Genomic DNA, 16,967 nt, shown 5'->3' with positions numbered 1-16,967 from the left:
CAGGCCGTCTCGGCTACGGAACATTCGAATCACCTCATGCGGGATGTCTTTGTGACGGGTATTGCACCGGACCCCATACGGCAGCGACTGCTGGAAGGGGCCGCGCTCAACCTTGCGGCGACAAAGACTTTAGAGCTCTCAATGACGGCTGCTTCCCGTAATGTGCAATCCTACCCCGCCTGCCGCGCGACCCACCCATCCTACCCCTTGTGGACCCCGCAATCGACCCCCCCCCCCCCCCCCCCGACTGGGGCCGCTCCCGCGCAGTATGCCTGCGCTGCTCCGCTGCTCGCCGCTCCGCACACCCTGGGGGTCCCCGCTGCTACTTCTGCGGTCAGCAGAAGCACCCCCGCCAGCGCTGCCCGGCCCGGACCGCGACCTGCAAATCCTGTGACAAGAAAGGCCTCTTTGCAGCGGTGTGTCAGGCCCACGCAGTTGCCGCTATCGCACCCGAACTCTCCCCCTCGCCTCAGCCGATCACGCAATGGGCCCTGCCGTCCGCTGCTCCCGGGACCACGTGCGATCAGTGGGCGCCGCCATATTCCTTCCCCGACTCCACGTGCGATCAGTGGGAGCCGCCATCTTTTGCCGCCCCCGCAGCATGCGCTGCATGGGCGCTGCCATCTTCATCCTCCGACTCCACGTGCGTTCCATGATCGCCGCCATCTTGCCTCGCCCCCGCAGCATGCGCTGCATGGGCGCTGCCATCTTCTTTCCCGCAGGTACTCCAGACGCCGCCATTTTGTCCTCCCCTCGGGACTGGACCACGGGACCCGGGTCGCTGCCGCTACTCATCGGACTCTACGGACTCTTCGGACGATCGCCCGCTACTCGCCTCCATGACGCTCGACGAATCCCGTCCTCGCAACCTGGCCACCGCTTCTACGACGGTGCTCATCAACGGCCACGCGACGTCCTGCCTAATCGAATCCGGGAGCACAGACAGCTTCATCCATCCGGACAGGGTAAGGCGCTGCTCCCTCGCGGTCCATCCCGCCAACCAGTGGATATCCCTGGCCTCCGGATCCCACTCTGTCCCAATCCGGGGTTTCTGTCTGGTCAAACTCACCATAAAAGGCATTGAATTCAACCGTTTCCGCCTGTAAGTTTTCCCCAACCTCTGTGCGACACTTTTACTGGGCCTGGAGTTCCAATGTAACCTCCAGAGCCTCACCCTCAAATTCGGCAGACCCTACCCCCACTCACCGTTTGAGGCCTCACGACCCTCAAGGTTGACCCTCCCTCACTCTTTGCCAACCTGACTGCAGATTACAAGCCCGTCGCCACCAGGAGCAGACGGTACAGCGCCCAGGACAAGGCCTTCATCAGGTCCGAGGTCCAGCGGCTGCTTCGGGAGGGTATTATCAAAGCCAGCAACAGCCCCTGGAGAGCCCAAGTGGTGGTGGTTAAAACTGGGGAGAAACACAGGATAGTCGTGGACTACAGCCAGACCATCAACCGGTACACACAGCTCGACGCGTACCCCCTCCCTCGCATATCTGATATGGTCAATCAGATTGCACGGTACCAGGCCTTCTCAACAATTGACCTGAAATCCGCCTACCACCAGCTCCCCATCCGCAAATCGGACCGTCCCTACACTGCCTTCGAGGCAGACGGTCGAATCTATCAATTTCTTAGGGTTCCCTTCGGCGTCACTAGGTATTTCAACGAGAAATGGACCGAATGGTTGACCGGTACGGACTGCGAGCCACGTTTCCGTACTTAGACAATTTCACCATCTGCAGCCACGACCAGCAGGACCATGACGCCAACCTTGCAAAATTTCTCCACACCGCATCTCCTCAACCTCGCTTATAACAAGGAGAAGTGCGTATTCAGCACAGACCGCTTAGCCATCCTCGGCTACATAGTCCAAAACGGACTACTGGGGCCCGATCCCGACCGCATGCGCCCCCTCATGGATGCCTAGAGTTCTTTTCTTACTATGCCCAGTGGGTCCCACAATATGCGGACAAGGCCCGCCCACTGATCCAGTCCACGCAATTTCCCCTCACGGTCGAGGCACAACAGGCCTTCGCCCGTATTCGTTCAGACATAGCCAAGGCCGGGATGCACGCAGTAGACGAGGCACTGCCCTTCCAAGTAGAGAGCGCCGCTTCAGATGTTGCCCTTGCCGCCACTCTAAACCAGGCAGGCAGACCCATGGCATTCTTTTCCCGCACCCTCCATGCCTCCGAAATTCGACATTCCTCTGTTGAAAAGGAGGCCCAGGCAATCGTTGAAGCGGTGCAGCACTGGAGGCATTACCTGGCTGGCAGGAGATTCACTCTCCTCACTGACCAACGGTCGGGAGCATTCATGTTTAACAACAAGCAGCAGGGCAAGATCAAAAATGACAAAATCTTGCGGTGGAGAATCGAGCTCTCCACCTTTTATTACGAGATCTTGTATCGCCCCGGCAAGCCTAACGAGCCCCAGATGCCCTCTCCCGAAGTACATGTGCCAGCGCACAAGTGAACCAGCTCCGTGCCTTGCACGAGAGCCTTTGCCATCCGGGGGTCACTCGGTTGTATCATCTGGTCAAAGCCCGCAATCTGCCCTACTCGGTCGAGGAAGTACGGACAGTTACTAAAGACTGCCAGGTCTGTGCGGAGTGCAAGCCTCACTTCTACCGGCCAGACCGCGCGCGCCTGGTGAAAGCGTCCCGCCCCTTTGAACGCCTCAGCGTGGATTTCAAAGGGCCCCTCCCCTCCACCGACCGCAATACCTACATCCTTAGTGTGGTCGATGAATTCTCTAGGTTCCCCTTCGCCATCCCATGCCCGGATATGACGTCTGCCACCGTCATCAAGGCCCTCGATTCCATATTCGCTCTGTTCGGTTTCCTTGACTACATCCACAGCGACAGGGGATCCTCATTCATGAGTGATGAGCTGCGTCAGTTCCTGCTCAGCAGGGGTATCACCTCCAGCAGGACGACCAGCTACAACCCCCGGGGAAACGGGGAGGTAGAGAGAGAGAACGGGACAGTATGGAGGGCCGTCCAGCTAGCCCCACGGTCCAGGAACCTCCCAACCGCTCGCTGGCAGCAGGTCCTCCCTGACGCGCTCCATTCCATTCGGTCACTCTGTGCACCGCAACTAACAACACACCCCATGAACCTGTTTTTGCCTTCCCCAGGAAGTCTACATCCGGGGTGTCTCTCCCGACTTGGCTCGCAGCTCCAGGGCCAGTCCTACTTCGTAGGCATTTCAGGCTCCACAAGGCAGACCCTCTGGTGGACAAGGTACGCCTGCTCCACGCGAACCCCCAGTATGCCTACGTGGAGTTCCCCGACGGCTGCCAGGATACAGTCTCGCTCAGGGACCTGGCTCCCTCGGGCGCCGATCCCATGCCCACACACCTCCCTACCCACGCGCCACCATCCTTTTCCCTGGTGCCCCCAACATCAGCCCCACCAGGTCCATCCCTCGTTCCCCTGCCCACACTAGAGGACATGGAAGATTTTGGCTCGCTCCCAGAGTCATCCAGCCACTGGCCAGCACCAACACCGCCAGCACCGACGCCTGTGCAGACGTCGCCACCTCTGCTGCGTCGCTCACAACGAACTGTCCGACCGCCGGTCCAACTCAACCTGTGGCGGGCACCGGGTTGCAAGATGACATCTCAGCCAGTGGGAAAAAATTTCTTTAGCCTCTGCATCCTGCGGGTCGAGTTCTAGGCGTCCGGGCTTGAGTGCTGCTTCCATGATTTACTTCGACTGTTTCCTAAGTATATTGGAACCAACAATTCTACGGACACGTGCTTGTAGGATTAGAATAGCGGTTTTAATATACTTACAACAGAGCCAGCTTGTTAGCCGTTGAACTTTCGGTGAACTGGCCGGCTGACCTTGTGGCACTGATCTTTATACAGCAGCCCCCGGGGGAGGAGTCCTGGGCGGAGCCAAGGGAGGAGCCCAGTACAACTCTCGAGCATTCCCAGAGCTACTCCCCTTCGAGGTCAGGTAGTGCAACTGCACTTACAATGTAGACACATGTATATACAGATTATAATCCGGTGTGAATCACATTCACCACATTCACCCCCTGTGAAAAAAATCGAGTCCAGCGGGGGTGGTGGCTCACAGAGTTAGTCTGTCCGGTGGACGAATTGTTCTTTTCGATCTGTGTGGCACCGGGGTTGCAGCCTCTTGCGGTGGCTGGGTGGGTGTTGAGAGCTGGGGTACGATGGCAGACTCCGGGGCGGGTCTCGTCCAAACTTTATACACCTCTGGCTCGACCGGAGACTGGGGGCGCTGGGGGCGACCTGGTTCTGGCGCGTGGAACCGGTGGGGTGGGCTTGTGGAATCGGGGGCGCGAGGAGGTGGCAGCATAGGGAACGGGGTAAGGGGTTCCTCAGTGGGGGTGGGGGGGGGGGGTGGGGGGGCTGGATCCAGCGGGTGCCAGGTCCCGAAGGGATACTGTGTCCTGGCGACCGTCCGGGAACTCCACAAATGCGTACTGGGGGTTGGAATGGAGGAGGCGCACCTTTTCAACAAGGGGGTCAGTTTTGTGCCCCCTGACGTGCTTCCTCAGGAGGACCGGGCCTGATGTCCTCAGCCACGGCGGAAGTGAGACTCCCGTGGTAGTGCCCCTAGAAAAAATGAAGAGTCGCTCGTGAGGGGTTTGATTTGTAGCTGTACAGAGGAGGGATCTGATAGTGTGGAGCGCGTCTGGGAGGACTTCTTGCCATTGGGAGACTTGGAGTTTTCTAGACCGGAGGGTCAGCAGGACGGTCTTCCAGACCGTCGCATTCTCCCTCTCCACCTGTCCGTTCCCCTGGGGTTGTAGCTGGTAGTCCTGCTCGAGGCGATGCCCTTGTCAAGCAGGTACTGACGCAGCTCGTCACTCATAAAGGACGAACCCCGGTCGCTGTACACGTAGCTGGGGAAACCAAACAGGGTGAAGACACTATGCAGGGCCCTAATGACTGTGTGGGAGGTCATATCAGGGCATGGAATGGCAAAAGGGAATCGGGAGAACTCGTCGATGATGTTGAGGAAATAAATGTTCTTGTTGGTGGAGGGGAGTGGCCCTTTGAAATCGATCGCAAGGCGTTCAAAGGGCCTAGAAGCCTTGACCAGGTGGGCCCTGTCTGGTCTATTGAAGTGCGGTTTGCACTCCGCACAGATCGGGCAGTCCCTGGTGACCGTCTTTACCTCCTCGTTGGAGAAAGGCAGGTTTCGGGCTCTGATGTAGTGGGCGAGCCGGGTGACCCCTGGATGGCAGAGGTCCACGTGGATGGCTTTCAGACGGCAGATCTGCGCGCTGGCGCATGTCCCGCGGGATAGGGCATCATAGGTGAGCTTCCCCGGTCGATATTTAATATCGTAACTATAGGTGGAGAGTACGATCCTCCACCGAAGGATTTTATCATTTTTTATTTTGCTCTTTTGCGAGTTGTCAAACATAAAGGCAACCGATCGTTGGTCGGTGATGAGGGTGAACCTCCTACCTGCGAGGTAGTGCCTCCAGTGACGAACAGCCTCCACGATGGCTTGCGCTTCCTTCTCGACTGAGGAGTGTCGGAGTTCTGAAGCGGATAGGATACGGGTGAAAAATGCAACGGGCCTCCCTGCCTGATTTAAAGTGGCTGCTAGAGCTACCTCTGAGGCGTCGCTCTCCATCTGAAAGGGAGTGGATTCATCCACCGCCCGATTGGCTGCTTTGGCGATGTCCTCCTTGATGCCGTCGAAGGCCTGGAAACTGGTCTACCATTCGGTCCATTGCTCGTTGGAACACCGAAACCCCATTGGTGACGCCGAAGGGAACCCGGAGGAAGTGGAAGAGGCGGCCATCGGCCTCGAACGCCGTGTAGTGGCGGTCCTCCGGGCGGATTGGGAGCTGGTGGTATGCAGACTTCAGATCCACCGTGGAAAATAGCCGATATTGGCAGATCTGACTAACCATGTCTGCAATTCTGGGGAGGGGATACGCGTCTAGGAGCGTAAAGAGATTTATGGTCTGGCTATAGTCGACGACCATGCGAAATCTTTCCCCGGTCTTGACGACCATCACCTGAGCTCTCCAGGGACTAATACTGGCCTCTATGATCCCCTCACTGAGCAGCCGTCGGACCTCCGATCGGAATAAAGACCCTATCCTGTAGGCTGTATCGCCTGCTGCGAGTAGCTACTGGTTTGCAATCTGGAGTGAGATTGGCGAAGAGAGGAGGGGGGAGATGCGCAGCGTGGCTAGGCTGCAGATAGTGAGTTGGGGCAGGGGCCCGCCGAAGCTGAGGGTGAGGCTCTTGAGGTTGCACTGGAAATCCAGGCCTAATAAGAGTGGCGCGCAGAGGTCGGGCAGGACATAAAGTTTAAATTTAGAATAGCTGGCGCCTCGGATTGTGAGCGTAGCGACGGTGCGTCCTTGGATTTGGACTGAGTGGGAGCCCGAAGCGAGGGCGATAGTTTGGCTCACCGGAAAAATAGAAAGCGAACAGCGTTTTACCAGCTCTGGATTTATAAAGCTCTCGGTGCTCCCGGAGTCAAAGAGGCATGGCGTGCTGTACCCGTTGATCTGGACCTCCGCCATTGAACTTCATAGGTGCATGGGGCGGGTTTGATCCAGGGTGACCGCGTTGAGTTACGGGCCGCGTGGTGAGTGCCCGTGGAAGTCGTATTCTTCCGATGAGCTTTCTGAGCATGCTGATGCAGATGGGGCCCGTGGATCGCACATGGTGAGCGGCGAGGAAGATGGCGTCCCCCATGAGTCATTAGAAACATTTAAAATTATGAAGGGAATAGATAGGATAGATGCGGGCAGGTTGTTTCCACTGGCGGGTGAAAGCAGAACTAGGGGACATAGCCTCAAAATAAGGGGAAGTAGATTTAGGACTGAGTTTAGGAGGAACTTCTTCACCCAAAGGGTTGTGAATCTATGGAATTCCTTGCCCAGTGAAGCAGTTGAGGCTCCTTCATTACATGTTTTTAAGGTAAAGATAGATAGTTTTTTGAAGAATAAAGGGATTAAGGGTTATGGTGTTCGGGCCGGAAAGTGGAGCTGAGTCCACAAAAGATCAGCCATGATCTAATTGAATGGCGGAGCAGGCTCGAGGGGCCAGATGGCCTACTCCTGCTCCTAGTTCTTATGTTCTTATGAGTCGCACGTGGCCGGCCGCATGGTGGGGCGTTTGCCAAGATGGCGGCCCCCATGGATCGCACGTGGCGGGAGGGGGCGGAGTCGGGGCATAGGCCGCAGCGTTTTGGGCCCCGCGGGCCCGCTGGTGTTGGGAGCGATTTGTTCTCTCTGCAGGGGAGTTAAAAACTGGGGCCTTTTTTGCGAGGCACACTCTGACATAGTGGCCTTTCTTCCCGCAGCTGCTGCAGGTCGCGGATTGGGCCGGGCAGTGCTGCCGCGGGTGCTGGCTTTGGCCACAGAAATGGCAGGCTGGGGCAGCTGAGTAGCTGGCTGGGGCAGCTGAGTAACTGGCTTTGGCAGCGCGGTAGCTGGGGGGCTGTGCGGCACAGGCCTGGGGGGACTGTTGGTCGGGGGTCCACGATGAGGTCGTGGGGTCCGCGGGAAACGACGTGAGGCTGCGGAAGGAAACTTCCATAGTGGTAGCAGCCTCCACAGTAGTGTCTAAGTCCTGGGCCCCTTTTTCTAGCAGTCTTTAGCGCACATAGTTAGACCTGAGGCCCGCTACGAAAACGTCCCGCACAGCAAGCTCCCTATGTTCAGCCTCGGTAACGGCTTGATAATTACAGTCATTGGAATGATTGTTAAATTCCCTTACAAACTCGGCAAGCGTTTCTGTAGGCCGCTGACGGCGAGTCGTAAACACGTGGCGTGCATAAACCTCGTTAATGGGCCTAACATACATTTTGTCCAATATTGCCAGCACTGCGGTGTAAGAACCTGCCGGATTTAGCTGTGTGGAGATTCTGTGGCTTACCCTCGCGTGCAGTAGGTTGAGTTTTTGTTCCTCCGTTGTTCCGGCGGTGCTGACTTCTGCCAGGTAGGCTTTAAAACATCTCAGCCAGTGGGAAAAAATTTCCTTAGCCTCTGCATCCTGTGGGTCGAGTTCTAGGCTTGAGGGCTGCTTCCATGATTTCTTCGACTGTTTCCTAAGTATATTAAATTGTTGGAACCAACAATTCTACGGACACGTGCTTGTAGGATTAGAATAGCGGTTTTAATATACTTACAACAGAGCCAGCCTGTTAGCCGTTGAACTTTCGGTGAACTGGCCGGCTGACCCTGTGGCACTGATCTTTATACAGCAGCTCCCGGGGGAGGAGTCCTGGGCGGGGCCAAGGGAGGGGCCCAGTACAACTCTCGAGCATTCCCAGAGCTACTCCCCCTGGAGGTCAGGTAGTGCAACTGCACTTACAATATAGACACGTGTATATACAGATTATAATCCGGTGTGAATCACATTCACCACAACTTGGTTCTTTTTTCCCCTCCCCCACTGTAAATAGGTCACGTTTATGTATTATAGTTTCACGTCACCCCCGCCGGACTCATTTTTTACAGGGGGTGAATGTGGTGATCTACCACTGTATATATATGTGTGTGCTTGTCTTAGGGGAAGTACGACAGTACCTGTATTACAGGTTTTCCGGTAAGCCCCTGCCGGCTAGCTCCGCACACAGGGAGCAGTATAAATATTTATAAATTCCCCTGAGCTGCCATTCTACAGCTGCAGCCGAAGGAATAACATCTCACGGTAATAAAGCCTCTCTTGTACCGATTCGAGTCTTTGTGTGCGCATCATGTCCAATCAGCGTTAACTGTGCTATTAATTGGCTGGATGCCAGAACAGGGGCTCGCATCATGACTGGCTAGCATCAGTTAAAACAGTCTGTAATGCTTAAAGAAAACTTGAATTCGTTGAAAGGGAGGTAAGCTGTGACTGGAGCAGGTGTTGCGAATCTTGGGGAAGCTGAATCTGACCTGAGAAAGACAGAAGAATGGCAAAACATTCTTCACTGGGCTCTAAGGTCTTTGAATACTGAATTAGAGGCCGTGGTGAAGTAGGTGTGAAGAAGAGATGGCCTGTCTGCACCTCAGGTCGGTGTGAAGAAGAGATGGCCTGCCTGCACCTCAGGTCAGGAAATCCTTTAGGACACACAGTCGGATTTAGTAGCCATAGTGGCAGTGATAGGCAACCTAGGCTAGTGAGTGGGCCGCTTGAGTGACCCTCTTACATCCCAGTGGGCAACTGATTGAAATCAGGCTTGTTGACTAACCAAGACCCCATGAATATGATTGGATACATTTAATACACGCTGAATGTTTCATAACAAGTTATAAACAATGCTTAATCATTCATTTATTAACAGAACCATCATCAACTTCAAATGGTAAAAACAGAAGAATATTTACACTTTGGACGCAGAGGGAGCGCACGGCTCTCAAGGTCAATGTTGTGAGCAATCAGCACGCACTTCACTTCACTTTCCCTTGGTTTATGTATGTATCACTTCAGTCATACCACGGGGAAAAAAACTACGTGGATGGAAATCAGCAAAATGTGGCAATCCCGCACGTGGGCAACGGTCAACAAAATGCCTTGTGTGCCGCACACGAAACCCAAATGGGCCGCATCTGGGCCCCGGGCTGCAGGTTTCTTTCCACAGCACGGTGCACAATACCAGAAGTCAAACTTCGAGGATGTAGTACAACATTGCAAGAAGTTCAGAGACTGCCAAAAGTGGTCAGGGTCAGTGACTGCATCTCCAATTGCAATATTAGAACATAGAACATAGAACAGTACAGCACAGAACAGGCCCTTCGGCCCTCAATGTTGTGCCGAGCCATGATCACCCTACTCAAACCCACATATCCACCCTATACCCGTAACCCAACAACCCCCCCTTAACCTTACTTTTATTAGGACACTACGGGCAATTTAGCATGGCCAATCCACCTAACCCGCACATCTTTGGACTGGGGGAGGAAACCGGAGCACCCGGAGGAAACCCAAGCACACAGGGGGAGGATGTGCAGACTCCACACAGACAGTGACCCAGCCGGGAATCGAACCTGGGACCCTGGAGCTGTGAAGCATTTATGCTAACCACCATGCTACCCTGCTGCCCATTGTTCTACCAACTGCACCACTATCCACAAACATTGCTCGATTCACCACCTTCCTGACCCTCAACCACCACCCGCTCCCACCCCCCCACCATGCCCCTTTCCCTCATCTATCAACAATCTGTATAAAACAGAATTTACAGCTGACATTCATAACTACTCTGTGCCCTCACACGCTTAACACTGGTGTAAGCCTCACACCCACATCCATATCTCACAGCTTACATGCACTGAAACTGACTGCCACATCAGCCAAACAAATTGTGTGACAGTCACTGACAAGCTGCCTTCTCTCTTGCAGGACAAGGTAACACACAGTAGGAGGTAGTAATTGAAGGGGGAACAGGCCAACCTGCATATCCAGATGTCCTGCCCCTTCCCAATAGGGGGGATAATGCTGACCATTATTGGGATGGCTGTTGCTGAGAGCAGTGGGGTTGGAATCATTGGACTTTTCAATTAAGTTTTCAATTGAAGAATCATTTGTGGCGGCACCGTGGCAGAATATAGGTTATCAGTGCTGCCTCATAGTGCCAGAGACCTGGGTTCCATTCCAGCCAAGGGTGACTGTGTGGAGTTTGTTCGTTCTCCCCGTGTTTGCGTGTATTTCCTCCGGGTGCTCCCGATTTCCTCCCACAGTCCAAAGATGTATAGATTAGGTGGATTGTCCATGTTAAATTGTCCCTTAGTGTCCAAAGAGTTATAGGGGGAGGGGCTAAGATAGGGTGCTCTTTCAGAGGGTCGGTGCAAACTCAATGGGCAGAATGGCCTTCTTCTCCACTGTAGGGATTCTAAGTTGACAATATCCTTATACCTAATCCTTCTTCCCATCTCCATTCTGTTCTGATTTTCAGTCTGCAGATGATTTGGGCAGTCGCCTCTTACTTTGGCTCCTCCTTGCATTGCAAACTTATACTTATGCTTTTCACCTTTCAGATATCCAAGAAGTATAACTGATCAAGCAGTGAAGGAAAACAAAGAAGGCAGTGAAGATTGGGATGGGGAGAATGGTGGCATAATGTTAATGTCACTGGTCTAGTAATCCAGAGGACCATACTAATGCTCAATAGGGTCAATTGGGTTCAAATCCTACCATGGCAGCATTGAAACTCAATTGATATACCTGCAATTGAAAGCTAATCTTGGTGACTGTCATTGGGTGTCGTAAAAAATCATCTTGTTGACGAATGGGAAATCTGCCATCCCTTACTTGGTCTAGTCTTCATGTGACTCTTGACCTATAGCAATGTGCTTAAACCTCAACTGCCCTCAGAAAATGCCCAGCAAGCCACTCAGGTCATGGACAGTTGGGCATGGGAAATGAATGCTGGCCTTGCCGGCAACACCCACATTCCATGAAAATAATTTTTAAAAACTGTCACTTGATTTTACACTTGCAGCTGCAGCTCAGAGATGGTCACTGCATCTTAGAGGAAAGCAGACTGGTGTGGGACACTGGAGTGACCTGTAGCCAGCACAGGGTCATGCAGAGTACAGTTACCAGTTAATCAGAGGGCAAGGTTTCACACAGGTTCTGCTGCAGAGGACACAGATGAGCACATGGATAGGGCAGTTTACAGGAGAAGGCTGATGGGTATATACAGTGCTCAGTGCACTGGGAAACCTGCCAGAAGGCTGTCAATCTCAAGAAGCGATAGTGGGGTCCAGCACTAACCGGGCACAAGGCTTTATGTCGAGCTTTAAGCCTATTTATTCCAGCATGAAACTGGTGGCCAACTCCATCCAAACATTAAACAGTATGCACTAAAACAAGCCATGGCACAGTGACTAATGATCGCTTCCACCAGAGTGCTGTAGTGAAAGCTGAGACCGAGACCATATTGTGTAAACTTGTTGCCATGCAAAGCCAGCATGGCCCTGGATGAAAGGGCACAAATCGTTCGCAGAGTAACATAGCAGTTCAGCAATCTGTCCTCCAACAGATTACTAGAATTACTGTGTCATTACCCCTGGGGAAAGCCAGTATCTCCATGGAACACCATTTTCCAATCCTGCCACTCCTCCAGTGGTGAAATGGTGCAGTCCTGAACTGGGCCTTCTAGCTGCTGAAGGCTGTCCTCAGAGGCCTTCTACAGTCTTGTCTGCTAAAAATCAGCAACCTTCCACTAATCATGCTGCAGCTAATGGGGTAGCACTGTGAGGGAGCACTAGGATAAGCAAAGTCACACAGAAGACAGGCTCTAAGTTGAATTTTGTATGCAATGTGGAATAATTTCACTTATAAATTTTGTTTAGAATTTTGATTTTGTGGTGGCTTTATTTTTGTATTGAGGCCAAGCAGAAACTGATATTGAGTGGCAAAGAGAAGGTAGATTTGCAATGACTGGCAGTGAATTGGAATGAGTTCTTCACGGACAGCATGGTCAGACTAGGTTGCAACCTCGCTTCCACTTTTCTCCTCCATCATCCTCCTATCCTGAGGTCACCGTAGGTGCGAAGGGCTATCCACACATAATGGTTATGCAGCTTGCACTAAAGCATGACAAATCTTGCCATCTGTTCCACCAATTCCTTCCTGGCTCCCTCAGTGTGGTTGAAGCAGCAGGAGCATTATTTCAGCACATAATTGTTCTGTTCTTTCACATTTCATGTGGCAACACAGCCTTCATTGTACACATGCTGTGCACGGGTGTTGCGTATTGATATCGTCAGCCATGTGGTCAGTTGATAGCCCTTGTTGCCCAGTATCCATCCTTACATTGGTTCAAATGCAACGAGCACAGTTGGCCATGCAGAATAAAGGCAACATGACTACTGTGAGGACATTGGGCATTGACCTGCAGATTGAGCGTATGGTCACATACCAACTGTACATTGAAGAAGTGCGTGCAGTCAACGGCACCCTGCATCATTGGGAAGCCTGCATTCCTAGTGCAGCCACATGCTCAATGTCTGCACCTCTCTGGCAATGAAGAATGAATATAGAACATAGAACATAGAACAGTACAGCACAGAACAGGCCCTTCGGCCCTCGATGTTGTGCCGAGCAATGATCACCCCACTTAAACCCACGGAACCCGTATACCCGTAACCCAACAATCCCCCCATTAACCTTACACTACGGGCAATTTAGCATGGCCAATCCACCTAACCCGCACATCTTTGGACTGTGGGAGGAAACCGGAGCACCCGGGGGAAGCCCACGCACACACGGGGAGGACGTGCAGACTCCACACAGACAGTGACAAAGCCGGGAATCGAACCTGGACCCTGGAGCTGTGAAGCATTGATGCTAACCACCATGCTACCGTGCTGTCCCAAATATAGTAAGCTCTTAATTATTAGAGAGCATTGGTGAGCTCCTTCATGTATCAATGAATGTCAAGCTGGGAGCCTGGTTGGAATCAAACACATTGGGGTAGATTTTCCAGACCCGCCTCCTGTAAGGAATCGTAACTGGTGGGACGGAAAATTTGGCGGAGTATTTTAAGGTCCGTTGACCTTAGGTGGGAATTTCCAGTCAGATTTCAGTGACTTTCTGAAGAGCAGTCATTGCATGTGCTGTTCTTCGCTAATATTCAGGTAAGAGAATTGCTACCTGAGCATCCTGTGAAGGGCCACCTTCAAATATCTCCCCCCCCACTTCCTATTGTTCTTCACCCTACAATGGGGGAAAGAACAGCCCTATGAGTGACTGTAATGGCAAGTGCTTACCAGATGGCTGTGGTGAGGGTGATTATTGGATGTGTGATGTGATTGATAAGGCTTGATGAGACAGAGTTGGTAGAGAATGGATGCTGTGGCAGTGATATATACAGCAGGTTATAAGTGAATGTGCAACGTTGCAAACCTTTCCTGATCTGGTCAAATTATTAAAGTTTTTCCCGCAGTGAAATCGGAATGTGGCACAAATTTGCTGCTACCGACATCCTGGGCCACCTCCAACCACATCTTCTTAGTGGCAATAGTTGATTTCTTCCTCCCTTTAATGGGTAAGATTATCTCTCTCTACATCCTCATTACCCACAGCAGGAAGTCAGGATTGAAACTTGGTCTAACCTGAGTCCATTTCTGCAATTGCTGAGCTTTGTACTGTACCTTCCTACCTTTCCAAATTTATCTTTGCATTTACCCAGGGTGACATGTGGCGCAGTGGTTAGCACTGGGACTGCGGCGCTGAGCACCCGGGTTTGAATCCCGGCCCTGGGTCACTGTCCATGTGGAGTTTGCACATTCTCCCCATGTATGCGTGGGTTTCCCCCCCACAACCCAAAGACGTGCAGGTTACGTGGATTGGCCATGCTAATTGCCCTAAATTGGAAAAAAAATAATTGGGTACTTAAAATGTAAAAATTTTTTTTTGGATTTACCCTTTAAATACTGGAGAGGTGATTGCGTCATCAGAGGTGGATCGGCAACTCTCATCTGCTGCAAAATCAATGCCAAACCCAGTGATAAAGTTATAATGAGACGGCTGTGTTAAAATGCTAGACAAATGTACTGAAATTCCTTCAAGGGCACGATCTAACCAAATTGCCGTGTCGAGCACGGTTAGCCAGGTGTTTCCCAGTGCCCATAGCACCAAGAAAGACCACCCCCCCCCCACCCCAATCTCACATGGGCAGGGAAACCTCAGGCCCGATGCTTGCCATGGGCACAATGCCAGTGTGAGGCTGGCATCCAGATGGCACTAACAGGGTGTCAGGATGACAGTATCAAGGTGCCCAGGTGGCATCAGCAATTCCAGAGTTCTACTCTGCCCGGCCAATCACCCGGGGGCTCCGATTCCCTGGGAGACCCTCCCCCAAGTGCCGTTCCATGTGGTCCCTATTTATGGGGACCATTACTGAACGGTGCTCGCCTAAGGTCTCCAAAGTGAAGGGGTTAAATCCCAAAGCCTCGGGTAGATCAGGCGTGCTGCACATTAGAGTGAGACTAGCTACTCACTCTATATGCAGATTTGCCAAATACTGATCTCGCCCACAATGGCAGGATCCAGATTGCGACAACTTGCGGTATTCCGTTAGATCTCGCGAGGTGTGGTGAGCTGGGTAAATCCCGGAAGAGGCCTATCAGGCCACATCGTACCTCTGAGTGAGACGTGGCTGTTAGATCATACCCCAAATTTTTTCATGTGAGATCTGCCACCCTGCACAGAATAAGCCTCAAAGTTAATAACTGGTACCCTTGTGGTTACTACATTTGTAGGTATTATTCTCAACTATCATTGAGATGATTCATGTGTGGTGATGGGAAGTAGAATTAAGTGCTTCAAGCAAAAGCTTATATAAAATTAACCAAATTAATTGGCTACTTTAAAAATAAAACATCGATTATTGCTTCTGTGATGAATGCCTCCTGTTTCATATGCAGAAGAATTAGCTTTTGCAAATCAGTGATTGGCGTCTGATCCAAAAGCAATTTATTGTGTTGAGATAAAGTGGGCGTGCATCATGAATGCAAACTTTTGGCCGAGCCTCCCTCCCCCCATTACTCCACTTATCTCCCTTCCTGGGGATCCAGTGACAGTGCCTGGTGTGGGCATGTTGTGGTAGCTCTGCCAGTGATTGAGAGCTGCCAACCTCTGATTGGTCAAAAACTCTCCCACTGGGGAGTGGGGGGGAGGGGCCTTATTCGACAGGAGGTCCGATGCTGTCCTGTTCCAGCCTACTTGGTAATTGCATTGGGCCTTCTATTGATAGTGGATGTCTGGTTTCCAGCATTCCTCCAACTGGTGAACGTGATACCTATTGCCACAACTAAATTCCACTCACAGAGACAGGTTTACCACAAACAAGTACATGTTCCTTCTTGGGAACAGTAAATCACAGGACCAGGATCCTAATTTGATAGTTTTAATGGTGGAATTTGGCCCTATAAGTGTAGAAATGAAGTTGTTATAAAGTGATCTTAACCCAAAATGTTGGCATTTTAGCTGAAAGAATTCTCATGGTGCTGTACTATATCTTTCCAGGTTGTGAAACTCCTCCTACAGTATGGAGCTGACCCCAAGCTGAAGAGTGCAGATGGAAAGAATGCTTTTGCTGAACTTGCTGATGATAAGATTAAGGATCTACTTGAGACCCATTGTAATCGTGAGGTGACTGTTTCTGAACAACCTCAGCCAATTATAGGTTGGTTCTGCAATGGCTCATCAATAATGAAATGTATGTTTCAAAAGGTTCTGCTGAGATTCTGAAATATTCTTCTGGTAGACTTTTTCTTATAATGGCTGAAAATTATTCCTTGACAAGAAAATAACACAGCTCCCAGGACATATAAACATAGAAAAACAGGAGCAGGAGGAGGCACTTTGGCCCTTCGAGCCTTCTCTGCCATTCATTTTGATCATGGCTAATCACCCAACTCAATAGCTTAATCCCGCTTTTCCCACAACCCTTTGATCCCCTTCACCCTAAGTGCTATATCTAACTGCTTCTTGAAAACATTTAATGTTTTGGCCTCAACATTTCCTGTGGGTTCTATGAGAATCCCCCCTCATTCTTCTGAGCTCCAGTGAATACAAACTAACCAATTCAATCTCTCCTCATACATCAGTCCCCGCCACCCCTGGAATCAGTCTAGTAAATCTTTGCTGCTCTCCCTCTAAGCAGAACATCCTTCCTCAGATAAGGAGACTAAAACTGCACACAATGGCAAATTCTCCCATTGGGAGTCTAAGTGCCGAAGCCCGGAGTGAAAACCGGAGTGGTTTCACTCCGGTGTCGGAAGCCGCTCCTCGCCCCCTATTCTCCCATTCCCAGGGGGCTAGGAGCGTCGGCGCGCCAATGACGCGCGCTGGGCCTTGGCGCTGCTTCAAAGCGGCGCCGTGTAAATTTCACGGCCGGGCGGCGCGTACATGACGTCACCCGCGCATGCGCAGGTTGGCTGGTGCCAACCCGCGCATGCCGTCCTCCCCGCGGGCAAGACATGGAGGATTGATCTTGCGGGGCGGCG

The 16,967-nt window shown here is 52.0% G+C and overlaps 1 protein-coding gene across 1 annotated transcript in view; it reads left to right on the top strand.

The window, feature by feature from the left end:
• The window catches only part of LOC119969932 (ankyrin repeat domain-containing protein 31-like), a 273,205-nt gene that overhangs the window by 221,380 nt on the left and 34,858 nt on the right, over positions 1-16,967 (top strand). Inside the window, exon 17 of the mRNA XM_038803900.1 lies at positions 15,985-16,177. Coding sequence (XP_038659828.1) covers positions 15,985-16,177 — 193 coding nt within the window. The remainder of the gene's footprint in view (positions 1-15,984; positions 16,178-16,967) is intronic.

Source organism: Scyliorhinus canicula, chromosome 8 (genome assembly GCF_902713615.1).
Source record: "Scyliorhinus canicula chromosome 8, sScyCan1.1, whole genome shotgun sequence".
NCBI classification, from domain to species: Eukaryota; Metazoa; Chordata; class Chondrichthyes; order Carcharhiniformes; family Scyliorhinidae; genus Scyliorhinus; species Scyliorhinus canicula.
Note: the sequence above shows the minus strand (reverse complement) of the source record. Positions and strands in the feature narration are given on the sequence as shown.